We start from the raw sequence: 26962 nt of genomic DNA on the forward strand, positions 1-26962 counted from the left end.
TGATTGTAGGGAGCAATACCAGGGCTGCAGAACCCATCCCCCAGTCTGCTCAGCCACCTGCAAGAAGTACCAGCTCACCTGCCTGTGTTCATCTGAGAAGTCAGGGAAAAAAAAACATTCTACACTTGATTATCCTCATCAGTCTTTGGATGCCTGTACACACTAGAGCCCGTAGGTCATCTCCAGGAGCCAGAAAAGAAATATTACTTAGAAACAATTAAAGAGAGGCTGAGACTGTGATGCTGGATTCATTTTTTTAAAAAAATCCTCAAGCATGGCAGGTATTTGGGTAATTGATTGTTAGTTCATGTCCACACCTGGAAATGCAGCAAATTTCTATTACTTTTCTGCTTCTGTAATTTCAATGAACAGGTGTTAGACGTGCTGCAGTGTCACTTGATGTTCTGCTTTTCTGATTTTATCTGCTTTTATCGGTGGGTTTCTTAGTTCACTGTGAAGAGTTTCTCATCCTCCAGCGGGCTGCTGGCAGCTGCCTGCCCTCTCCTGGCAGCCTGGGGCTGCAGAGAAGGGACTTTTGCATATCAGGAATCGGTTCCATGCAGAGCCAGGGAGCCAAAGCAGATCCACACAAAGGTTCTCACAGACTGCAGTGCGTGCTGGAGTTTTCCAGTGATGGATTAATCTTGCAATGTGAACTGTGCCAGAATACTATGCTTTCAAATGTACCTGAAGTAACATAAATATTACAGCAACTGTAAAGCACAGAAAGGTAGAATCTGGTCAGTAGCTCTTGTATTTTACATCCAACAGCAAATACCATATCCATTTCCAGAACAGCTGTACCACTGATGTAAATACACCAAGTCCACCCACCAGAGGTAAATATGCTCCCCAGACAGCTGCAAAGAAAGTATTAAGCTAGGGGTAAACACACTGAGCATGTCTTTACCTGTCTGACAAAGGGAGCAGGCACCAAAGCAACCTGAAAAAAAGCAAAAGGTGCAGATGGAAAAGATCTCACTGCCATCAAAACCTAGGGCAAGATTTTGGGGTGGGGGGATTCAATCTGCCCTCTTTTAGTTTAGAGCCATAACACCTTATCTTGTCACAACAGGCCCTGCTAAAATTTCTGTTCTCACTCTTCTTACAGGCTCCTTTTACATACTGGAAGGCTGCAACAAGGTCTTCCCTGAGTATTCTCTTTTCCATGCTGAACAATCCCAGCTCTCTTACCCTGTCCTCATTGGAGAGTGCTCCATGCTTCAGACTCTCTAAGTGGCTCTCTCAAACTTTCAAGCTTTCCTCAGAGAGGAAATGCTCTTCTCTAGCATTCCTTCCAAGTGACAGCAAAGCTGAATCAGACGTGACTTAGAGATGACTATTAACTTCCTAACAGTCCTGCCATTCCTTTTAAAGGCCACCCAGAACAATCATCTCCTTTTCTTTGCCTAGGTGGAAGACTAATTAGCACCCAAACCACCAACGCGCATGCTGAGAGCAATGCTGCGTTTGTGAGAGCCACGCACTCCTCAGCTTCCATTTCACACTGCCTCTCCAAAGAGGTGAAATCATTCACACTGCATGCTCAAATCATCCTCAATCAGTTGGACTTCACATGGCTATTGCCAGGGAACAGCCTGTTCATGCTGGCTGACACTAGGACCAGAGCAGAAAGAAGCTGATCTAGAACAACCCTTGTCTATCTTTTGCATTGCACTCCCTTTGTTTTGATAGAACCATAGCATGGCTTGGGTTGAAAGGCCTTAAACATCACCTAGTTCCCACCTCCCTGTTATGGGCAGGACACCTTCCACTAGACCAGGCTGATCCAAGCCCCATCCAACCTGGCCTTGAACACTTCCAGGGATGGGGCATCCACATCTTCTCTGGCCAACCTGTGCCAGAGCCTCAGCACCTTCACAGGGAATAATTTCTGACAGCTAAGCTAAACCTACTCCCTTTTCTGCAGAGGTTGTGCTTTTGCATTAAATACTGTCTTCCTTTTAACATTCGTTGGCTGGATTTAGCACTGTATAAAATGATTATTGCCTTAAAAATAATTGTACAAAAACAGCAGCAGCCAGTGCTGCCATCATCATCCTCTTTTCTCTCCTGCAAGACACGAATTAAAAGCCAATTCAGGCACAGGTAAAAGGCTAACACCAATTCCCTAGCAGGGAGAGGAGGGAATGCTCACCTGGAACTGAAATATACCCGAATACATTTCAGGGGAGGACAGGGGCAGCTGTGGGGCTGCAGCAGAGCACCACTTGCACACCCTCACTGTGCCTTCTGCATTGTGCCCACTGCAGCCCAACAGCATCATCCCCTCTCCCACTCCTGTTCTGGGGACTGACACCTGAGGACACAGTGATGATCAGCTCCTACTACTGCTGCCAAGGCACTTAGCTTCACAGGATCTTATTTGCCAGCTCCCCACAGGGCTCCAGCACAGGCTGAGGGGCAGGCAGGAATGTCTGCAGCCAGCACTGCCATTCCTGCAGCCCTGCTCTGCTCTGAGCCTCCACACTCTTCAGGGAGCAGGCTCAGCCTCAAGTCCCTGAGCTCTTTCTTTCATGTAAGACTGTCCACAGCCTCAGGAAACAAGAAACCTACATGAAATATTATGCTTCAGAACTTGAATAGGGTTCAGCTGGCTGAGGACAAGCTTCAGTGCCTGCTCCAAAGTCTGTGAAGGTGATGGCAATGCAGAGACTCTCCCTGACTTCAGGGAGATGAAGTCCCAAGGGAAGAGCAGGTTGATCACTGGCCTGCTTGCTGTGCAGCACAGGCTGAGAAAGGGAGCTGTAGCACAAATCTCTTTGGTGCACGAAGTTACGAGTGTGTCCCCTGATGCTGCAGATGCTACAGGAAAGGCGAGCATGAGGTCTGGATCTCCCAGGGTTTTCCGTTATTTGGATTTTGCTGGAAGCTGCTGTTATGGAGAGGCTGCTTTGCTGATCTGCTTTTGCCCAAGTGTTTGTGCTTCAGAGTCACTTAATTCAGTTAACAAACAACTTCCAAACTCACACAAATTCTTGGCATTTCAGAGCATTCCCATGCTCATCTGTATCCTTGCTAATATTTGCCCATTTCCTTCCCTCAATCCCCAGCCACTTCACTGCTATCAAAGCTTTCTTGTCACATTCTTTCCTTAGGCTTGAGGCTCACAAACAAGCAGCATCCTTTTTTGTTGCCCCCACAGAATACCAAGATATAAAGGACAAACTGCAGTGCTGATACAAAATATCAAATTAGCAACAACAAACAGGAGCAAAACCCTTAATATAGAAGTTTTCATGGGAAAGCCCAGGCTCGAAACACCACCGTGTGTTTCTCACCCCCCACAGCTCCTCGAGCTTTGTTAGCAGTCCCTGTTTTTCCAGTCCCTGAGCACTCTCTCAGCTGTACATTGAGGGCAGGGAATAGCAAAGCAGTCACACAGCATCAAGACACAGGCTGGGCAGGCCAAGGACTTCCATCATCCAAATTTTAATAATTATGTCAGTGGAGGCTCTCCTCCACTGCTGGGGTGGGCTAAGGAGGTACACAAAATGAAAATAACCCCTGTTCACAGAATATTATTCATGCTAGCCTAACATCTGTTACTTTTTAAATAGGTGCTTAAAGAAGGTTGTCAGGCCACACAGTTACTCTTTATTAAAATCCTGTAGGTCAATAGGGGAATAACTACTCCTTATTGAAGAGATAAATTATACATACTAACAAAAAAATCGTCATAACTGAAAAGTGAGGGGCTCTTTTCTCCAGCTCTCACAATATCTTTTAGCATACTGTGTAATACAGAGCGCGTGTGGTTTCCATTATGGAAGAAATGGTTTGTTGACTGTGACAGGCTGCAATTAGACTCTAATACAAAGCAGGGCCAGTGTAACACTTGGTGTTCATGCACTGTGCATCACAATGGGATCTCAGTCTTGTTGCCTGTTCCTTCTGCCTGCCATAATGACCATCATTAACAACATGAGTGGGTAAAAGCCTTTTCTTTGCATGCAGTCAGCCTACGTATTCCATAAAAAGGAAGTGATGTTTCACTGACCCTACCCAACACGAAGCTAAGAAATTAGCTTCTCTCTTACATTGTATTTGATCATGACCTGGGCCATGCAGAAATTCAAAAAAGGGGAGAACTTACAAGGTCGCACTGGAGAAAACCAAACTTTGCTGTGTATTTCCTGGACTGGAGGGAGCTATTTGCATACTTAGGTGCAAAAGACTGCAGCAGCCAACACAAAAGATGTTGAAAGAGACCTACACGTGGAAGGAAGCACAAGCACGCTGGGTGTTATCTGAGCTGGGCTATTCTGATCTCTTCTGAAGAACTGGTGAGGAAGCTGGCAAGGAAAGGACTCTGAGGGGCTGTCACAGTGGCTGTGCTAGGAGATAGTCCCTGGTGACAGAGCCACGTGGCAGCAGGGTGAAAGCTCTGGAAGGTCATTTCCCATCCCTGGCTTTCTTTCCTTTCCTTTCCTCTGCAAGCCACTCCCATTCAGATGCAGTGATAAAGCAGGTTTCTCATTTGCATTTTCCAAAACAGGCTGCTGGTTTGTTTGCTTTTATAAAATTCTTTCCTGTGACCTTGGCTGGAGAGAGCCCTCACACTACTTCTGCTGTTTGACATGGGCACTCATAAGAGGACCTTCTGGCAGCTCTCAGCCCATGCACATCAGTGGCAGAGCCCCATGGCTCCTGGGTTTCAGGTCTAGGAACTCTGCCTTTTAAGCAAGCCAGTTTGATATAAAAAACCCAGCAGTAGGAAATAGAACATTGCATGTGTCTAATTACTGTTCCTCTGCTGCCCCAACAATAAAAAGCAATGCTAAACAATCTGTGGGCTGTCACCCTCATGCCCCGACTGTGTGTTCTGAAGGGTTGATTTCACACTCAGGGGGACACACGAGGAAACAAAGACCCCTATTTTTTTCCAAGGCAGTGACTGACTGACTGCTTGTGAAAGCCCATGCAGCAGCTTGTTACAGCCTCTGTCAGTGGCAATGCTGCCAGACATCCAAAAGGGACAAGCAAACATCCAAAAGATCTGCAGAAAATAAAGCCAGTCACCAGGACTAGGATTTTCCAAGGGATATTAAGTGGGACAACCTTACTGAAGAGCAGACCTAAATTACTGTGAATATTGCCGTCTTGCTGTGACCATATTAACTTAAATGTGACTTTGAATAGACCTGACAACCCCATATGTGATCCAGAATAGCTTCATACAATGCAAGACGCTTTTATTCAGTTGCATTAAGAAGATTTCCTGCCTCACACAACCTGACCGCAGGCAAGGTGCGGTGTTAATGAGAGGGGGGCTGAGCGGAGGGCGGCGGCTCCCGAACGCGGGCGGCAGGAGAGAACGGGCAGAGCTGGGCGGCACGGACACACAGCCTTGGAGGAGGACGAACAAGATGTATTTTCTATTGAAAAACCCACCCTCTTTGTTCGAGGAAATCTTAAGTGGTTTCATTTCTCTGCTGCAAGCACTTCCTCCTCCTTCTAGCACAAGGGAGATGGGGGATTTTAGGCAGAGCAGTAACCCCGGAGAGGGGCCACCTCTGAAACACCTACGTACATCAGCCACTCCTGGCTGCCTCAGAAACGCTGGTTTGCTGCTTGACCTATTTCTGGCTTCAGCAAAGGAGAAGAAAAACAACCCGCCATTGATTTTGCAAGTAGTTGTTCTGCAGAATTAACCAGTCCAAACCCCGTGTTTATTTTGCTTCCTGGGGATATGTCAGAGAAGTCACTGGAGAAGTTACAGAGATTTAGAGCAGGAGATAAAGAGAACTTGTTTTCAGTTCAAGAGGTCGATGCTCCCTAAAGCTACCTACCTGCCCAAGAGTCCCCCTTCTTACAAGAGTTTGGTAGAAAAATAAAACTTATAAATGCCAAACCTTGTGAATTACAAAGTGGCTCTGATTCCCCAAAGGAAGGGTGTAGAGTAGGATCTGAAAGACAAGTGATAAATGGTAACCCTCCACACAGCCTGCCAGCATGAAGCATGGCCACAAACATCCTTTCTGAACAGCCCCTTCCCCTGCCCTGGCTGCCACCCCAGCCCAGCCAGCTTTTCTCTCTGTGGCCAAGAGGGATGAGTCCTCCTCCCTTTGCCCATCCTGCAGCAGCTGGGACGTCCTCCACTGGAAAGCTGCTCATTGCTAACTGGAGAAGAGCTGCTCCCGAGCCCCTGCACAGGCAATCACATGGAAATCTGCAGCAGCAGCTGTATTGCCCAGCAGGAAACCCTGTGCAGGGAGGAAAGCTGCTCAGGAAGCAGTGGGTGCACTGACCTCTGCAGAGCCCCATCCCTGCTGGGTGCAGGTCTGCAGGGAGGGCTCAGGCAGGCAGCAGGGAGCAGCCATCATTCCTGGCAGGGTCCAATCAAAGATCTGATTTTGAATCCTCGGGTATGTGATGGGCGGAGGCAGCACAGCAGAGGCTGCCTAAGGTGTGGTTTCCCAGGCAGGGGCAGTGCTGCAGGGCATTGCTTTTACATCAGGTGTCACCACTGGGGTCTCGGGCATTAGCTGGGATCACAGCACTGGCAGCAGTCACCTTAGAAATGAAACAGGTGACATCTGCCCATGCAGAGCAATGTGAAATGCAAAGCAGGAGGCAACACCATGACAACACCCAGCAGCTGATTCTTTTTTCCAGCACAACATGAACCCAAGACCAAACAGACTGGGCAAGAGATTTTTCCAGTGCCCTTTTCCAGTGCTGTCCCTTGCAGCAGCCTCATGGAATCACAGAATATCCTGAGTTGAAAGGGACACAAAGGATTCATTAAGTCCAACTCCTGGCTCTCCACAGAACAACCCCAAAAATCACATCATGACATATGTGTCTCACAGACTGGGAAAGCACACAGCAAAGTTTCCCCAGAACACTTTATCTGAGGGTTTGAGGAACTGAAGCCTCCCTCCAACACTTATGGCAGAGGGCTGGAAATGCCAGTGTGCCCACACAAGTCCTGTGCCAGGAAGCATGGAAGGGAAATGCCCTTTGAGGCTGCTCCAAGAAGAAAATCTGAGGTTCACAGCTTCAAGGAAGCTTGTGAAATGGCCCTGTGGTGAAAAGTGCCTCTGGGAGGTGTGCTGGAGAGGCAGGCACCAGGACAAGGGTAATTCTGCCCAGCCAGGGCCCTGCCCTGCAGATCTCCTGGCTTAGCAGATGCAGGGGAAGGGGTGTCTCAGGCAGGCACAGGAGAGGGAGCTGCAGGATGTGCTGCTCCTGCTCCCACGTCTGCCTCAGGAACCCCAGCCCAGCCACCATGCTCTGCCCATGGTTAACACAAGAAGGCTTGAAAGAAGCAGGAAAAAGCTAATTTGTGATGAAAGAGGCTGTAAATCATGCATGCAAGGGATATGGGGACAGGACAATCAGCTGTCATTAATGAAGTCCTGGGTAAGTGATGAGGAAGCAAAACACTGCACTCTCACCTGGCTCCTGCAATTATGCATCCAGAAGAAGTAAGCATAATTAATTAAACAGAGACACCTATTTTTGGAGTTAGGAAGAAGCAGCAAGAGTGCCTAAAAATCAGATGCTCCTAAATGACAGTGGGGAAAGGGGCTACAGAGAGCAAATGCCCTGCCTGGAAAGCAGCAGCACTGACTTGCTGTGCTCTCCTGACCACTGCCAGGAGGACATCTCCCATATGGGGGTCACAGCAGCACAGGGAGAATCCACAAACTCTGTCAGCAGAATAATTGAGGATTTCATAATCCAGGGCCTTTTCCCATGCCTGAGGATAAACTACTTGATCAGCATCTTGCAATCAAGCCTGAGCTATCAGATATGTTTGGTATTCTGAGAGGTGAGGAGGAATTTCAGAGGGGCTGGAGAAACAGCAGCTTCTCCCTTGCCAGAGGCTGTGTCTGCCAGTAAGGAGACAAAAGAACATCCAAACTGAAAACAAGGCAGCTAGGTGGGAAAGTCCCCTGATTATAACTGTATAAAGAGTATTTTCTTAGTGGGAGAAGTCAGGAAAAGAAATACAAAAAGTCCTCATCTCCTAAACAGACTTTTTTTTTTTCCCTCAGCAATTCAGACCCAGAAATTCCTCTTCAAATATTCCTTCTCAGAAACTCAGGCTGTAAAATCTGCAGAGGGATGCTGCATTTCACTGAGGAATGCAAAAAACCTACCAAAATGGATGCTAGAAGGAAAGAGAGCCACCACCAGTTGCCTCTCTGATAAAAACCTGGTGGCACATAATCCCAGCCTGACCACATCATTTGGTGAGGTTTTAGTCAGTGGTGATGCTTCCTCACTCACTGGCCCTCAGGGGCTTTCTCAGCTGGTGCCACACCAACTTCTCACAGGAAAGTGATCTGTCTGTGACAGCAGTCTAATCTTGTTATTACTGCTGTGCAACATGGATGGGAAGCCACTCGAGAAACTGGTAAATGCCAAGGACCTGAAGCATCTCTGGATGACTACTGCCATATCTCCTTTGGGACCAGCCAGCCTGGGGGAGCACACTCAGACCCAGAAGTGTCCCAGAAGTGATGGGCTGTGCCCAGATGTGCACAGGGTAATAACTAATTGCTCAGTTTCTTGGCTGAAATGAAACACAGGGGTGCCTGTCACAGCTGAGACAGCCACAATACACAGAGTATCACCATACAATTTCAGAAAGCTCCAACCCATACAGAGTAACACCACACCACTTCAGAAGGCTGCAAGCTCTGATCTTTCCTGTTCTTTAGCCCAACCTTTTATCCCCTCCTGTTGATGCATGGCACCTGTGTGCCCTCTGTTCCCTGTGGTGGTTGCTCAGTGCCCCTGGGCACTCCATGGCTCATTGCTGTCAGTGCTGCTCACCTGCTGCTCACAGCTGTGCCCACTGGGGATGGGGCTGGGCTACAGCCACACTCCTGTGTGCCTACAGGTTCTGGGGGACCCTTCCTGCTGTGGGTGTAAGTTACCACAGCACCCCTGCCAGAGCCCACGTTCTGCCTCCACCTCCATTCCTCTCTGCAGCCTCATCCATCAGCCATGTCTTACATGGTGACTAAGACAACCAGTTTCTCAAGCTGTGCCAGGACAGTTGCTGCAGTTCCCATGTAGGGCAGGAGGACCCTAGAGACTCTTTCATGTCTGCATCCTATAGCAGAAAGAAAAAAAAAAAAAAAAAAATCTGTGAAGTGATAAGATGAGAAAGTTGTTATCAGTTGTTTCCGTGACTGCAGACACCGCCTGCCCAGCACTGTGGTTGCTTTTCCTCTGCTGCTGACAAAGGCTCCAAGGCTATCTTTTTTCCTTAGGATTGGAAATAAATCACTCCAATCAGTTGCTTTTCTTGAGGCACTACAAAACACACTGCAGTGGAAATGTTATCACTGGTAACAGATTTAGCCTGCAGGACTGTGTGCTGATTTAAATTTTAACATTTAAAAATAGTTTCTGGTGGTACCATCATACAAGGTATGGCCAGCACAAGCAGACAGAAATTGAGTGAAGTTATATGACTGGAAGTTATTTATTTCTGCCTCTGACAGTTCCTGATGAAACCCTGCCTTATCACTCCTGCTGTGCATTCAGGACACTGGAGTGACTTGGAGAAGGACGAGCACACAGGAGACAATGCCACCTTAATGATCACACAGCTGCCTCTCTCTATCACACCTACCTGCCAGATGGGTATCTGGGAGAAATAAAACATTTTCTGTCTTGACAAACAGGCTGTGCCTGATTCCCACCACTGCCAGAATTCCAGCAGTGCCTAAGAACCCAGAGGTGTCATCTTTGCACTTCTGCTTAGCTTGCTACCATTGCAGCCTGCTGATATGGGCTTGGTAGGACAGAAAAAGGGGGGGCAGGGGAGGAGGGGGGTGTTGAATACATTTCCTTCTCAAAAAAAAAATTGGAAAAAATCATTGGTTTTCTCTGAAATCTGTATTAAGAAACCCACCAGGAGGTAGGAAGATAGTTGTGCAAGAGAGGCTTTTTTTCTGCTCAAAATTCAGAGCCTGCTCCTGAGGCAGAGTCTGCATGCTGGAGGCAGAGGCAACTCTGCTTTTCTCTCCAAGTGCTCTGGCAGCTGCAGGAGAAGACCCTGCCATGCTCACCCCAGTCCCACTGCCTGCAGGGCATGGCTCAGCTTTGTTCCCCACACACTCTCAAGGCTCACAGGCTGGCCAGAACCAAGCAGATTTAAGCAGGTCCCTGGCAGGAGCTATCCTTCCTCCAGGTGCCAAGACCTTGCCCTGCAAGACCACCATAGCCTCTCAAAAAATAGGTTCCTCTATTCTCTTCCCTTGTCCACAAAAGCACTTCTTCTTTCTTAAAATACAGATGCTTTTCTAAAATATTCAGCTGTAGCTCTGCCTGGCACAATCCCTCTCAGGCCACACAGTTCAGTCTTGCTGAATTTACAGCAGTCTGAGAGCAGGATCCAGTAAGTGGCAATCAAACAACTCGTACCCTTAAAACAGAGCTGCTGAGCAGAAAAATGAAAGCAGACAAAGCTTTTATACAGGCTGAGGCCAAGCAAGAGCCAAGGAAACAAAGCACAGGAGAGATGCTGTCTCCTACCTTGCCAGAGCTCAGAAAGCAAGCAGGGATTTGGGGAGGCCAGTTGTTGTTTTTGCAAGCTAAAAAAAGGCTTCAGCACACACAGCAAGGGGTGCTCAGAAACAAAAGGTTTTCTCCTCCATCCCAGCTAAAAAAGGGTGCTGACCCAGGAAAACAGAAGGAGACCTGGCCCAGCATTTCCCAGCTGTACCTAGTGGGACAAACATTGCTCACACCACAATTTTTTTGCCCCATGCTCCATCTTTTCCAACTGACTGTGCTGTCTGGTGTAGGTGGACGATGGCCAAGGGCTGCCCTGTGAAGCATTCTCTTTAGGGACATAATGACATGAGAAAAGGGACGGGGAGAAGCAGCAACATGAAAGACTGACTGGCAGAGCCCAGAACAAGATGTTAGGCCTGGCATTTAGGAAAACATTGTTTCTGATCTGAAGCAACCTAGATCTAGAAAGCGAAAAAACAAGTTAGGGAAGCACTCAGCATCAGTCTTGGAGTCTGGCTTTGAGAAAAATCAGCTTTTAGAGTCATGGACTCATCTGCCAGGTGGCACATCTTTTTCAACTGAATCCTCACCACAGATGGACTTTTAGCTGAATTTGTTAAAAAAAAGCAAACAAAAGAAAACAAAACCAACCCCCAAAATCATTCATGCTGGAGAAACTGTCACAAATGCAAAGGCTTGTCATTTCATATCTTCCTTAAAACAGAGGTTCTTTCATAACCCACAAACATAAGGAACCAGGGAAATTATAGGTCTGGATTACAAAAAAAAAAATCTGTTTGTTCCATAGAATCATTAAGGTTGGAAAAGACCTCCAATCCAAGAGCATCAGGTCCAACCTTTGACCAAATACCACCGTGCCCACTAAACCTCATTGTGAAGTGCCACGTCTGCTCAGTGTTTGAACACTCCCAGGGATGGGGACTCCACCACTTCCAGGGGAGCCTGTTCCAATACCTCACCACTCTTGCAGTGAAGAAATTCTTGCTAATATCCAGCCTGAACCTCCCTGGTGCAGTTTGAGGCCAAGCTTTCCCTTTGTCCTGTCACAAGCTCCTGAGAGAAGAACCCAATTTGTGTGAGTCAAGAGCGGCCACTATACAGGCCACAAGGATTTGGACTTAAGAATCCTACATTCAGAGCATTAAGGGCAACAGTAGGGCATCAAGAGCCATATTAGCTGTGTTATAGTTACAGTTCCATAGGATCATCCCAAATATTTGCTGGAAGTTGTGTTTTTATTCACTTTTTGTTTCTTTTTCATGTTTGACAAAAGATGGCACTGCAAAACCTGGGGGGGAAGAGAGGCTGGCCTCAGTCTCTGCTCTGCAGGCTGTTCTGGCAGTCAGCAGGGAATTGCCACACTTATCCACGTCCTTATTTAACGCTCCACTCACTCTTCACACTCCTGTACACGAGATGCCACGGCTTGCAGACAGGTCTAGCAGCAGGACTCGAGCACTCTGTGAAGGAATACAAACACCAGCTAATTAAGTCTATTGTTAAAACAATTTGTTTCTTGCTGGGACCGAGTGATCTGACAGCATTTAAACAAGACAGGTTTCATTTCTGAGGGCAGACTGCCATCTTCACTCAGGAACTCCTCACCCCAGTCACTTTAGATTCAAAGTGCAGATCAGCAACAGAGAAATAGTAATAAAATAAAAACCCAAGGCCAAACTCTGAGCTCTTCTCCAGGAGGGGTATTGTTCAGTGGGAGATTCCATGATTTAGCCAAGCAGCAGGAGCTGCTAGAATAAGCAACAGTGGCAAGCAAGGGGTTCCTCAGCACACGAATCACAAAGGTCTATTTCCAAGGAACACCTGCCCCCAAGAGGGCACTGTGATATTGTGTATTCCTCCTGGCTCGGGCACTGGGAGATTATAAATATATAATATAACATATAATTAATAAATATAAATAATATGTCATGGGAGCACCCACAGCCCACACAAAGCCATCCCTCCAGCCCAGCCCCACAGCCCACTGCCAGGAGGCAAGGGGATCACCAAGCTTCTTCCTTCAATGGATTCATTTCCCTTTTAGGGAAATCCACAAGCAAAAAAGCAGCAAAAAGCCCAGTTTGCTGGAAAGCAAAGCAGCCAATGTAATGCAGGATCTGCTGCTGCTGCTGCTGCAGGATCCGTGCTGTACTCAGTCCCCACCCAAAACACCCACCCTTTGGCAGCTGGGTGTGATGAGCCTCAATTTCCTTGGCAGTTTTCCTCCCAGGGTCACAGAGAGTTTCTTGCTTGATTTCTCAGGCAGTTTCAGCTTCAAATGCCACGAAGGCTGGTGCAGTGAGGTGCTGGATGGAGTAAACAGATGGTGTCTGCTCAGCAAACAGACCTCCAGACCCTTTCAGCTGCCTCCAGCCTTGCTCCCAAAGTGCCTGCCTGTCTCCCTCCCTCTTTGATGTGCGCACACCAACTGTCTGGTCCAGGATCACCTCCTTCTGCCACTTAGAATGTGCCTTTAGAATCTGGCCTTGCTATCTTCAAATCTCAGTCTGAGCTCTCTCATAACTCTTGACAGCTCTGAAGCTCTCTTCGTGAAGGTTTGCATGTCTAGCCTGTCCCCTCCTTCAGTCCTCCCCGACCAGCTCAACCAGGACTAACCAGATCTGTGGGAGAAGCCACTTCAGGGCTTTGTGGAACGCCTTCTGGAAAGGTTTTACCACATGACTCCACAACACCTCATGAAATCAGCCACTGATAACATCCATACCACTTAAAAGCATTTAAACATCTGCTTAGGAGCTCCAAAACTTTGCCATCACTTTCCAACCCTGTGCACCATAGGCTGCTGTAGCCTAATTGTAGACCAAATTCTGCAGTCCCTAACTGACCACAAATTACTTACAAGAGGTGCCAGACAACTGAATCTCTTTCTAACACATCATGCTCTCCACAGGCAGGTAAGTAAATCAGAGTAAGGAGGAAAGAGTGTTTACTTGGGATAGTTAAACACAAAATGCTTACTTGTTTTTCTTAATTATATTTGGATTTAATGGACACAACTTGATGTGGTGAGAAAAGTTGGGAGTTGAGAAGCTTTCCTCTCAACCCTCGTTGCCAATTGCTAAAAATAGGTTAGAAACTGTTGTAAAATAGTTGATAATTGTGAAGCATGTACTGTTAGTTTAGTTGTTACACTGTAAAAGGGGTTAAATGGGTAGTTATAAGAAATACGGGCCATATTTGACTCAAGTGAAGTGCACCACTCCCCAGGCGAAAGGAGCCAGCCTGGACAGAACTGCAATGGGTCAGTCAGATGCCTTAAACCTTCATGCAAATGAAGGATCCAGAAAGAAACCAATCCTAAGGGACAAAAAACAGGATAAAAAGGGGCATCTGACCCAGGGAAGCCGTGCTGCTCCACCTGGAACATCAGGGACATTGCTGCTGAAGCAGCCCCGGCACCGGCGCTGCAGCACCCTCAACAGGAACGCTCCTGCTCGGCCCACAGGCCCCCATGCTTTAGGCCTTTTTATTATAATAAATGCTGAAATCACTTTAGTACCAGGAGTCTCGTCCTGTTTAAAACACCACCTACTTCCAACTCCATTTCCACTAGACCAAAAGGCCCTTGCTGTGGCTTTTGAAAGCTTGGCCTTGCTTAAATCCTTACCAGAAGCCCTCTCCCTGCTGTTGGACTGCCAGCCATGAGGGAGCACCGCCTGGGGACATACAAACACAGATCAGCAAGTCACCAGCTCTGGGAGGCATTTCATCTTTCAGCTACAAAAGAGGTTTTTGTGGATCCTGAGGCAACAAGAGCAGGGACATGTTCCTCACCTCCAGGTATGTGCAGTGTGGAGCCCCAGTTCTACCCACGGCCTTGTCTGTCACCCTGGCAGCAAAGAGGACCTCAGCAGGCTGGCTGGGCTCTCTCCCCGGCCTCGAGGAGCCTTGAGGAGGGGCAGGAAGAGCAGGCTCAGTGCTTCTCGTGGGTGCTGCACAGCCCTTCCCTTTGGAGGCCCTCCCTGCGAAGCCCTCAGGAATCGGCCCCTCGAAGGCCGAGGCAGCACGGGCCAGGAGAGGAGCAGCGGCCCAGCTCTCGGAAGGGAGGTGGTGGGAAGGAGCCCTCCGGACAGGACACCGCTCTCGAGGGAGGTGGTGGGAAGGAGCCCTCTGAACAGAGACACGTGGAAATCAACACCTCCAGCCAGGAAAGGGTGTGGTGAGCCCTGAGGCTGAGGAGCCCGTCTGCTTCCCCCCCCATCTCTGCAGCCATGCCTACCCCTCTCAGCAGGCATTCCAGCGCTGGAGAGGAAAGCTTGCTCCCCTGTGCAGCTGGTTTTCCTTTGCTCTGACAAGCCAGGCATGACTTTCCACTTACTGCAAGGATGGAGGCATGTGATCTCACTTTGCTTCCTCCTTCCGTAAGAATTTTGGTACAAAGCCTCTCAGAGACAGCCCTGCCAGGAGAGTCTTCCTGCTCCTCCAGCAACTCACTTGTCACTGCCTGCTTAGCCCCTTTTTTTTCCCCCTCCACTCGAGTTTTTTGCCTTCAGGTTTGAGACTCCTGGCAGGTGTGGCCTGACGATGCCAGCTGCAAAATCCTCTTTGCAGAGCAGCTCATTAGCCCTTCTATCTTTCTTCTCCTTTGGCACCTACTGAGGCACTCACAAGCTGCTCCAAGAGGTGGTAGTATGGCCTGCTGCCATGAATCTGTTCCCTCTGATGGCTTACAAACCCATTTAATGTCCCTCACACTGTTTAAATTCTAATTTTCATGAAGAGATGTTTCTGGCACATGAGTGCTGGCCTCAGGTTTCTCTTCAGTGTCTGAACAACCTTGGTTAATGAAGTGGCTATCCACTGAGTTTGCTGTTTGGTGTTATTCTTCTAACCCTGCTGAATTTCTGGGAGACTTTTTACTAGTCCCACATCCAGCTTCACTAGTTTATTCTGTTGGAAAAGAGGGGAAGGGCAAGATGTGATAGCCAACACCTGTGAGGGTCACATCTGCTTCTGAACACCAGGAATGTGAGGTCCCAAAACTCCTTATCTGCCAAAGGGATAAAAAACCCAACATAGCCTGGATATCTGAAACAGACACCAATCCTTGAAATGTGAGGGGAAGACAGAAGCAGCAAAACCAGCACATTTCCCAGCACAGATTTCTGACTACCTGTGACTCTGGTTTTCTCCCCTGTCTGCATTGCTGCTGCTGCCAGGGAGGAGCCACAGCCCCATGGCCAAATTTAGGGTGCTATTGTGCAGACACACAACATCAAATGTTTAGAGACAAGGCTGTACCTTTGACTTCACAGGTCTGTTTGACACCAGTGCCTAAAATAACCACCCAGACATCTTGATTTTGCAGGAAAGGATCTAGGGCACTGGCAGCAATTCAGCTCCCCAGGGAGCTTGGGTTCAGTATGCTTTTCATGGGATCTGCCCCACTTTTCAGCTGCTCAGATGTCACACACACCAGTGATCAGTTATCACACTGAAGGGTTCTTGGCAATAAAGGGGCAAATAGCATCAATATTGAAATGAGAGTCAATTGTCATTGAGAGTCAAGTGTCATTTTCTTCACTGGCTGTGCCTCTTAGAAGCTGGCCTCAGCTTGGCTTGTTCCCTTTGGTACTCATACCTGGAGGTTGTAGCACAGCTCCATGGGACTACAGAGGAATTATGTGCAGAATTTTCACCAGCCTTCTGCACCTACAGCACCCAGATAGGTGGAAAATAATGCTGTGAGCAGCATGCTTCTTTTCAGGCCAGCAGTCTCTGAAAGTACAACAAACATACTTTTAAAAGTAATAAAATCAAATACAGAATAAACCAGAAAACTTTTGTTTGCCCATTGCTGACAAGAAGATCTTGGTAACTTCAGTGTCTGCTGGGAAGAACTGTGGTTACCCTTTGTGTTATCTATAATGACTGAGTAAAGCAAAAACATTAACATTGCATTTATTTCTTGTTCAGATGTTTGCCCATTCCCATATTCACAGGGTGCCAAGAAATAATGTCTGGTCACGGACTTGCCACAAATTGGACACCTAGGAATTCCTTGACAGGTCTGGAGCATTGCAGCCCTTGGGCAAAATATTTCTGCTTGTATGGAAATAGAGGTATTTAAAGAAATCTCAAGGGCCCCGTGCAAGTGCAGAGGTCTTGCTACACATTGTAACTTACAGCCCCATGGCACAAGGTATAAAAATATGGCATGTGATGGCTTCTTGGACATCTGCATTCACAGGAGTTGTATTTTGCTGCACTTGTGCCAGCAGAACCCACGTTAGCTCAACAGTGTTCTCTCTCAAGTGAAATCCCTGCCCCGGAGGTGTCAGTCTGTCATCAGATCAATGGCAGGCATCTGAGGCTCTGACAAGCCTGCCCCCAGGGCTCGGGGGCAATGGGTTTACAGGGAGAGGGGAAGTTCCCAAAGCATGCATGATCTCATGGCCCTCTTAGCTGCCTGGCTTGCCATATGCATCTCAGCTGGGATCTCAGTGATTGCACTGAGGCAGTGCCCCCTCACTGACATTCAGCAAGAGAGCAGCCCCCCCAAAAGACATCACTCAGGCATGTTATCAGTGAAAAAATATCTGTAGGGGTGATGCAGAAAGAAAAAAGTCCCTCCTCTGTTAGAAGTCATGGCTTGTGTGTTCTTGTCCAGTCCATCAAAGGTGGCCAGAGACCTCCAGCTGCATTAGCTTCCCAGCAAGGCTGGCTTACCTGGTGGTCCTTCAGGAGCTGATGAGTCCTTTGGAAGAGGGACTAACTGCATGGCAGGCTGATGCACAATGGTGCCACCATCCCATAACAAAATCCCTGACAGTGAGCTCCAATAATTTATACCTCTGCAGACCAGCTCCTCCTGCTCACATGCAGGAGTAATTGTAATTGCTGCCTGATTTCTGCTTGCTCTCATTAACAAGAGCAATGGAACAACTGAGTTCTACAAACACAGCTTTGATGCAAAAAATGCTCTGGAAAGCACAGGAGCTCAGCATTTTTTAATATATCTTGGTAGCGAGCACACTACTAAAGTATATCAGTGCAACCTAAATATTTATACCACAGGTAGCAGTACTTGAGATGCAGGGATTGAAAGCAAATGAGATTTTTGGGTGCATTTTTAAACCAATAAATGTTGAGCCAGAAGCCAACCAAGCAAAAAATCCATTTCTCTGAGATCTAAGGACAACACAAAAAGCTGAACTCAGCTGTCATTCCTCCTCCTGTGCCTGGCAGTGCCCTGCCAAACCAACCCCTCTCATCCCAGCCTCTTGCTGCCTGCCTTTGGAGCTGTTTGCAGCAGTCCCAGGCCACGCTGCTGGCTGTGGGGCAGGAGCTCAGGGATGCACAGCAGTGATGCCTGCAGCCACGGCAGCTCGCAGAGCTGCAGCCTGGAGCATACAGGAGGGGGAGTGTTTGCTTCGATAGCTGCTGCCTCCCTGAGAAACCAGGGCTTGCTTCCCTATCTCCTTCAAGCCTTCCCACCCCCAGGATGCTCCAGCAGCATCTGACTGCACAAGGCTTTTTCTGGGCTCCCAGGAGGGCTTACTGAGACTGAAACTGCCCACTTCAGCCAAGTTTGCAGAAAACTTTCCCAAAGTGTCCTGCTCCCTCGAGCAGATAAGAATTACCAGCAGCACAGGACTCCTCTATATTGCTCCTTACCATTGCAACCTGATTTATAGCTGTCACTTTGGTTTTTCCACATCAGTGTGGACACTCCCTCTTCTGGTTATGTTATGGAGGGGCTTCAAAGGGGCTTCCCATAAGTGAGGATTTACCTGTGGCTTTTGGGAAGGCGCCTGTCATGTGACTGCCTGTTCCTGTTTTAAAATACATTCTGAGCATTAGCCAAGCCCCTGTGGATGTCTGCACATGTCTTTCTATTCCCAGGAGCAGCAGAGGTGTTTTCCAGAGGTACTTTGGGAGTAAGTAGGAAAGGGAAGCCTGGTGTAAGCATAAAAATGTCCACATTCGTTCAGTTATGTTCAGCCATCTCAAAGTTCCCAGCTCCTCTGAAAATCCAGCTCAGACCTCAGCTGAAGTCACTGTGGTTATGACTCAAGGGCTAAACTTGTCAGGAAATCATGTGTATCCAGCAAAATGGGATCTGGCCTGCTGATTGCTAGGTGGGATATTTTGTGTTTAGTAACATCAGTTTCAGTGCAGGGACTTCTGGAAATGGCTTCTTGCTGATCCACTTCAGAAATAAGAAATCTGGGGGCATTTATTTGAAGGCCCCAACATGCCTGCTGGTACAGCCTCATGGTATTCCTGGTGGTACATGCCCAGCACCCACATTTCTATGGCATGGTAAATTCCCATACTTCCAACTGGCCTGTAGAAATAACACCTGAAGTGGGAAAGTGGTTTGGTTTGGACCCACAACCTCTAAGCAGATAAAACTCAGCATGGTGACTGATTTACTTGCTCTTAGTTCAGAGTAAAGCTCGCCTGCAGCACATACAGACCCATGCTTGCAACTTTGGCCCATTTTAATTTCTTCAAAGTCACTTCAGAATACCGACAAGATGGACTCACAAGAAAGATTTTCTTTCATCTTCAGCTGATCACCATTCCTCTTTATAACTGACTTGCAAAATGAAACATATATTCAAAAACTAAATATAGTGTTTGAATTGGTGTTTTGGAAGATGGGGTTTTGTGGTGCTTTGTACAGCTGGGAAGCAAATGTGGGCTCCACAGGAAGGACGGAATACTCACACAGCTTAAAAAACCCAGCACAAACCAGAAACAACTGTTTGTGAAAGCCAAGGATGCAGCACCTGGAAGAAGGAGCTGACATTGGCCTGAGAGAGAGAGTGTGATGAGAGGGATGCCTTGCTCTGCAGTGGGTGTTCTGGCCCAGCCCAGCTGCCCTGTGCTCAATTTCACTGCCACATTATGGCAACTAGAACTGAGTAAAACCTTTTAAAATCCAGGTTACAGAAGGTCTGAGAAGGATCTCAGGTTTCACTTCTCTGTAAGTCTCCAAAATATCATTTTGATAAAAACAGATAAAGAACAGTTCCAAGCTCAAGAAACCAAGAAGCTGCTTTTACTGAAAGATGCATTGAAAGTTCCCTGTCCACCCCACAAAAGGTCAGAAAGCCTCCCTAGTAATGTAATAGCTTTGCGCACCAAAGAAGTCAATATTTGTAGCCAGCCAAGGTGGTTCACAGTTGGTGCCAGAAGAAGTCACTCCTTTGTACCACTCGACCACTCTGTGTAGTTTGGATTTTAATGCAAGTAATACCCTGCACAAAACTGATGTAGGTCCCCAAATGGGTCCCTGACCCCAGAAAGCTGACATTTGATCTTTCATCCACACAGCCCTTTGCTGAGAACTCAAATGAAGAGGCTGAAAGGGTAAAAGCTCTAAAGTATCCAGCCCCAGCAGAATTATCCCATGAGTCCTCTGTACAGGCATGCCAGGGGCACCCATGAGCAGGGGGGACCCACCAGACACCTACGTCATGCCCACATCACCTCCCAAAGGTCCTGTGACACACAACATTCCACCCATCACAATAGCTGGGTGGGGCATGGAAGCAAGGGTTGTCATATTGTCATACCCGTTGTTGCAAAGGTGAGCAGCAGCCATGCAGCAGACAATGCAGCCTCCCGATGCTGGGGAAGAACAGCAGCCCCAAGAAAGCCCCCCGGCACCAGAGACCACGCCAAAGTCTGATGGAGGAGAGAGGATACTCAACGAGCTGGGCTACAAGCTGGGTCAGACAATAGGGGAGGGCAGCTTCTCCAAGGTGAAGGCGGCCACCTCCAGCAAACACAAGGGGCCCCTGGCTGTCAAGGTGGTGGACCGGCAGCGAGCGTCCCGAGCTGTCGTGTTCAAGTTTCTGCCGCGGGAGCTCTCCATCGTGCGTAGGATCCAGCACCCCAACATCGTGCGCGTCTACGAGCTCATCGAGGTCTGTAACAGGAAGCTCTACATCGTGATGGAGGCCATGGACACTACCCTGCTGCAGATGTTGGAGAATCTGGGAAAGCTGCCCTGTGCCCCCAACGCCCGGGACATCTTTGTGCAGGTAGTGAGGGCCGTGCGCTACCTGCACGACCGCAACCTGGTGCACCGGGACCTCAAGTGCGAGAACGTGCTGCTCTCTGCCGACGGCCGCCGTGCCAAAATCAGCGACTTCGGCTTCAGCAAGGAGCTCAAAGGGTACCCGGACCTGAGCACCACCTTCTGCGGGACAGCGGCCTTCGCCTCCCCAGAGGTGCTCATGGGCATCCCCTACGATGCCAAGAAATACGACATATGGAGCCTGGGGGTGATGCTCTACATGATGGTGGTCGGCAACGTTCCCTTTGATGATACCAATGTCCAGAGCATGCCCCAGCTGCAGAAGAAGGGGGTGATGTACCCAGAGGGGCTGCCCCCGCTGCCGGAGCCATGCCAAGCCCTCATCACCCAGCTGCTGCAGTACACCCCATCGTCCCGGCCCGGCGCGGGACAGATAGCCAAGAACCGCTGGCTCAACGGGGACATCTGAAGGAGACAGCCCTTCCTGAAGATTCTGGAAGAGCGCTTTGGTGCAATAAATGAAAGAGCATTTCTGTGGTTTGTCGACTGTTTTGAGGCCCAGGGGTGCCCGTGTGTGGAGCTGATGGAACTTCAGGCATCAGCAAGGCCGTGTGCTCTCAGGAGGTGGTCAGATCCCAAAACAGCAGTGGCAGCCTGCTGCAGGCTGGGTTTTGAGACACAACAGGCATGCAGAGCTGCCAGGGCAGGGTGGTGAGGTGCTGCAGCACAGCCCATCTCCCTAGAACACCAAAACTCTGGCACAGTCACCCCAATCTGCTCCTCTCCACCCTCTGCTGCTGAATGAACAGGGACTATGGGAGAAAAGCTGCTCTCACAGGGGTCTTGGCTTCTTCTCAGCCTTGTTCACCACCAAACTGCATTTGAGCAGGTAGGAGGGGAGAATCAGTGGTCCTACAAATCACTGCTGCAGAGAAAATGTCGCATTTTTTGTGTGCTATTATTTCAGTGACACTCACAGCCCAAAAATCTCACTAGGATTTTTGCAGGCACCTGGACAGCATTACCCAGCCAAAAGTTTTGGTGTGGCTTTGAGATCCACACCTTACATGGAACATCTTTCAGATATTTATTCCTAGCAATATTTGAAATGTCTGCCAAAAGATACTTGATGGGAAATGCCACTGTCCATGGGGAACTTGAAAGGCAAAAATGATAAAAGTATAAAGGAGAACCACTTTGTTAACTCCTGCTGTCCAGCTTCAATGTGAAAAATTACCAATTACCCTTAATGCAACCCCCAGAATCTTCTATGGATTCTTATGGGCAAGTCCCATTTTCAAGGGTTAATTAAAGGTAGGAGCTGGCATCTGAAATGTGCTTTCATGAGACATTTCAACCCACTCTAAACCATCTCCAGCTTCCAGTGGACTGAAGTCTAAGAGGAAATGTCCAGTTGGGTGGTTTGATAGTAATGTTGCCTCGTGAGCTGACCCAGTGCAGGCCTGGCAGCACGGCCTGGGGCCAGGCCATGTCTGACATGGACAAACCAGTGCACATGGACCTGCTGGAGGAGGTGGAAACACCTTTCCCAAAGCAAACATTTTGGGTCTGTTAGAAGCAGCAGTTTAAGTAGAACAAGATGTGGCAGCAGAGCCAGCCCAAGGCTTTTCAGCATGCAGGCAACAGGGAATTTTGCCACCCCCAGAATGAAGATTTATTTTGTTCTTCTCACAACTGCAAAATAGAACTTGCAGCAGCCAAGTAAAGTAGACAGAGTAATGGGATACAAAGGGGGTCTTGAGGCCATCCAGGGCTGTGGAAGCAGGCTTGGGAAGGATCAGGAAGGGGATAGAAAAGAAGGGGAGGTGTCAAAAGGACATGGGAAGCAAGGAGGTGGACTTCAGGGTAGTGAAATTTTCAGCAAGGCTCAATTCTTCTTTTTCTACTCTCCTTCCAGCCACCCTATCAGTCTCATCCCAATCCATGCCCCAGGACCTCCAAATACCTGTCCACCTCCATCTACTGCCTCCCTCCAGCCTTGCTTGCCTGCAGGTACCTCCCCACAACCTGGGAAGCACAAACCTGGTGTTGCTGCACTGCCTCTCTTTTTGCTCTATCTCAATCTTCTTAAAGACAAAGCTATAACAGTGGGAATCATTCTAAAATCCAGACCCTATTAATCTCCCCTCAGCACCACATTCTCCTAAATGGTTGCATCTGTTGAGGACACCAGCTGGGACAGATGACTAATGTTTTGTGAGGCTGTACCCCCTTGGGTGGCTTGGGAAAGCAGCTGGGGTTCAAGTGGGGAGAGGTTTGAACGAGCCACAGGAGGCTCCAGGCTGCCCGCGGCCCTCGCCCTCTGCAGACAGATGGTGATCTCCCAGGGCCAGCACTAACGACCTCAGAGCAGTCCCAGGGCTGCAAAAATAGTCCATTACACGTCTAATTATGCAAATTAAAAATAAAAATCACTTTTAAAGACCCTGAGCCAATTCTTATCTAATTTGCACCAGTGGGATATCAGTTGTGAAGGAGGGCAGGAGCAGAAGCTTTGAGCAGGATGAGGCAGAGGCTCACAGCTCTGCCAGCACCCCTCCCCTCCAGAGGCCTCTGCATGTGCTCAGCCTGATGCTACCCTAAGCTTATTTCCTCCTCTGGAGGGTAGAAATTTTTAACCTTTAACTTATTTAAGCTTCCTGGGAGGTGCAGAGTTGATGGAAGTGCCCCTTCCCTGACTGCTGACAGTTGACCCCCACTATTCTGGCCATGAAGCACTGAGCCCTGTGTTTATGGGACAGCCCTTGGATTCAGAACAAGCACATTCTAAGCACACTGGCTTACCAATATCCCAATCAGCCCCACCAGACTCCTCCTGCACTGTGACTCTGTCCTGCCCAGGCTATGTGGAACGTACTGGTGCAGTGCAACCTGGAAATGAAAGGTCTTGTGTCATACCAGCACCAATAAATAACTTTCCATGGGGGACCTGACCACCAAGCAATCTAACACAAATAACCATGTGCTATTTAATCCTTCTCCAAGGTTAAGGAAGTAAATGTTCAGGGCCTGTATGAGGCAGCTGTGTGCTGTGCCAGCGCCTGGCTCCTTGCATGGTGTGAGCATTACCCCATCCACAGCCCTCCTGCTGGCTGTCATGGTGCCCTGTGCCACTGACAGACTCACTGGAAGATCTTTCAGACTTTTAGACATGTGTCTTGAAATCAATTAGAGGGACTCTTAAAAGGACATTCAGCAGAATAGAGTGTTTAGTGTTTTCTTGAGATCATCTTGAAGCAATTTCACCCCATTTAATCTTAAAAAAGAGCATTATAAATTTCAAAGACATATTCCAGACCTTTAGTATAACTCTCCTCTCACTGCTCTTTTGTCCATATTCTGCATCACTTTGCCTGAAATACAGCCTTTATTTCAGGCAAATGAAAGGAAGGGAGGTAATTCCCTGCACACTGACATTAAAGCTCTCTTTTCAGCTAAGCAAAATTTGCTTTCAAGATTTTAGGCCATGCCTGATGTGTCTGATAAGCTTCAAGACTCAGCTACTTGAAAGTCTGCACATTACCCAACTCTGGAGATAAGTACATTCATGAATTGTGGGAAAACACTGCCGGGTAATCAAACACCTCACGTACTCCTGCCCCAGCTCAGGGCTGGCTCTCCCAGGGCTCTCAATCTGTGCCTGCAGCCAAGCCAGGCTCCCAGTGACCTGCTCCAATTACCCAGCCCAGGCAGCAGTGGCAGGTCAGGCAGGAGCTGTACCTGCATGACCCGGCCTCCCTGCAGAGGCAAAGCTTCCACCAGGCAATTGAGCCAGCTCAGCCCTGCTTGAATACATTAACCTTTCCATAACTGCAGCCTTCAGTGCCAGCAGCCTTTTCTCCAGTGACCTGCAATCCTCCTGGCTCTGTTCTAGAGCCTGCTGCACCAAGTTATGGGTCTCCATGACTTTGTGTCAACCCTTCTTCAGCTGAAAATCTCCTCATCTTCTTCTTTCATCATCTCTGCAGGTCTCTACACTTAGTTGTCTGCCAGAAGAGATATGGAGGGAGAATTTCCTGTCTTGAGCCTTTTGGTTATATCAAGCATAATTTAAAAAAGCTAACAAGAAGTTCTCACCAAAGAACAGGATCCAGGTCTTTGCACACATATATTTCCTTGCAAACAAGAAAATTTCTATTAATATAAATTCATTTTCACAGCACCTAGCAAACATTAATCCTTGCTCTTGCACTAAGTGGTAAATATTATTCTCCTTGTGTTACAGTGCACAGGCTTAGGGGCTCACCTCAGGCCAAGGGGATTTCATTTCACATTACAGTTCAAAACTTCCCTCTGACCAGATCATAACTCTGTCTTCAAGCAATAATAAATTCAACAATACTTGATGGTCTGGAAAGACATATGATTTTCCTTTCCAAAACTGCTTCCAGATCAACTTCATTTTATATTGTAAATGAATGAAAGGAAATAGACTACAAACACTGATGGGTGGAGCTTCTTTTCCATGTCCTGAATAAGGGATCCAAATTTACTAACTGCATTTAACAGCCCTTTTGAAGAGCCAAGGAGGCACTCACACCACAGGATGTAACACAGGCACAGGTGGCCCTCAGCTGGGGCATCTCAGTCCTTGGAGGTTTCCAAGGGCCAACGGGGCAAAGTCCCTGTCTGGTCTCAGAGCTGGCCCTGCCTTGAGCAGCAGTTGGGCTGGAGATCTCCAGCTTGCCCTCCTGCCTGAATTACCCTGTGATCCCACAAACACACAATTTTTTGTGCTACAAGGTAACAACTATATTTTGTTTCAGAGAGACACAGACCTCTCCATGAGTTTGACTGCAAGGGTGATAAATAACTGTATTTTCTAGACCCATTAAAAAGTGGGACAGCAAGCAGTGCCTCCATCTGCTCATTACATTTTGGATATTACTGCTCTTACAGGAGGCAACATGACATAGGGACCTGAGCGTGGCTGTTAGGTGGTTTTCTGTGAAGTTAAAGAGCCACACAAGGGTGGGTGGGGTGTCTGTGCTCTTTCATTCCTTCTCACATTATTATCAGCCACAGCAGCAACCAGCAGATTCCCTGATAGACATTTGGGTTTTTTTTTTTCCTTTCAGCTGGCAGATGTTCATCATATTCAGGTAGCACCTAAATGTCACAGGAGCCCTATTGGGACATGCATACAGTTGTCATGTTTTTATTGATCATGTCCTGCTCAGAAGAGCTCACTTCATAAATGAGAGACACCTTGGTCACAGGAGGGAACCTTCTCTTGGACTGTGCAATCTGTAGGTGTCCTCACAAGGAGCAGAGAGTGAGACAACACAGGAATGTTTGCCTCATGCATTACTGAGAATCACAGAAGCATTTCTGAGCAGCACAGCTCAGTCTGCTTTACAATACAAGTGATTCTTGAGGGGAAAACGGAAAAAAAAAAAAAAGAAACTAATTAAATGACTCTTAGCAGACCCATTTAACACCAGCAATGTGACAAGGTCAATGGCCAGAGTGTCAGCAGAGTCACCTGGACAGCGACAGGGTCACAGAACACCTTGTACCCTCACAGGAATATATTTACAGAGAAGCTGGATCTCACCAAATGCTGAGAGCTCTCAAATCCCACAGAAATATTTTAGAGTAAACAGAAGCTGAGGGAACTGAGCCCCTCCAGACAAGCCCTTCAGAAATCCCTGACCATTCCTCCTCCATGTGGTGACTTTGCTTATTCTCCATGTACTGCAGCAACCCTCTGGAATTGTAACTGGGAGCATCGTTTCTTCAGAATACTCTGCACAGCACTGTCCTGTCCTTACATCCTCTGGAGAAACATGGAATTTCCATTAAAACCTTCATTAAAAATACATATGGAGCCTTCACTGCAGCTGGCTTGGCTTTGGTGCTACCTCAGACCTCAGAAGGCTGGTAGGATGATAGAGTTCCTCCACAAGTACATGGCAGGGTTTGGTGGGTGGAGGCAAACTGGAGTTTGCCAAGAGGAGAGGCAGGATTTGTGCAGCACATTGGCTGCTACCTCCTCCTGGCTGAGCAGCAACCAGCCCAGGGGACACCAGCAGACCAGACAACATTCTCATTAATTACAATAATAAAACACCCCAAAATACACATTATTGTCTCAAAAATAATGATAATCCTTGACTTCTCATTTGCATGTTCATTAGCATGTTGATAGGATATCTATTATGGAAGAGCTAAACCATACAGTCATGCACATATGCACCCAGTCATTTATTACAAAAACAGCTTCCCTTCTATTGGACATATTTCTCCCTGTCCAGAAAATGGTTCAAGCTGCACCATCTGGGGCAAGCTGTAATTGATGAATACATCTTGAGGAAAGCAATTTTGCTTTCTGTGCATTACACAGCCAATTATCTTTTCCAATATCAAGAGCTCTATTTACTTACTGTTGATGGAGCC

The 26962-nt window shown here is 47.9% G+C and overlaps 1 protein-coding gene and 2 long non-coding RNA genes across 3 annotated transcripts; 1 reads left to right on the forward strand and 2 right to left on the reverse strand.

The window, feature by feature from the left end:
• Positions 1 to 240: 240 nt before the first annotated feature.
• LOC108961748 (uncharacterized) lies at positions 241 to 1426 on the reverse strand. The gene is made up of 3 exons (XR_001990106.2): positions 1195 to 1426; positions 911 to 943; positions 241 to 687 (listed from the first exon to the last, which is right to left on the reverse strand). It is a non-coding gene; the product is annotated as an uncharacterized LOC108961748 (long non-coding RNA).
• A 10315-nt stretch (positions 1427 to 11741) lies between these two features.
• LOC108961749 (uncharacterized) lies at positions 11742 to 13113 on the reverse strand. The gene is made up of 2 exons (XR_001990107.3): positions 12704 to 13113; positions 11742 to 11987 (listed from the first exon to the last, which is right to left on the reverse strand). It is a non-coding gene; the product is annotated as an uncharacterized LOC108961749 (long non-coding RNA).
• Positions 13114 to 20102: 6989 nt separating this feature from the next.
• On the forward strand, positions 20103 to 21011 carry TSSK6 (testis specific serine kinase 6). Its single transcript, XM_009088123.1, has one exon. It carries the CDS (start codon positions 20103 to 20105, stop codon positions 21009 to 21011), a length of 909 nt encoding a protein of 302 aa, XP_009086371.1.
• The last annotated feature ends 5951 nt before the right edge of the window (positions 21012 to 26962 follow it).

The sequence above is a fragment of the Serinus canaria genome, chromosome 7 (genome assembly GCF_022539315.1).
Source record: "Serinus canaria isolate serCan28SL12 chromosome 7, serCan2020, whole genome shotgun sequence".
In the NCBI taxonomy this organism is placed as follows: Eukaryota; Metazoa; Chordata; class Aves; order Passeriformes; family Fringillidae; genus Serinus; species Serinus canaria.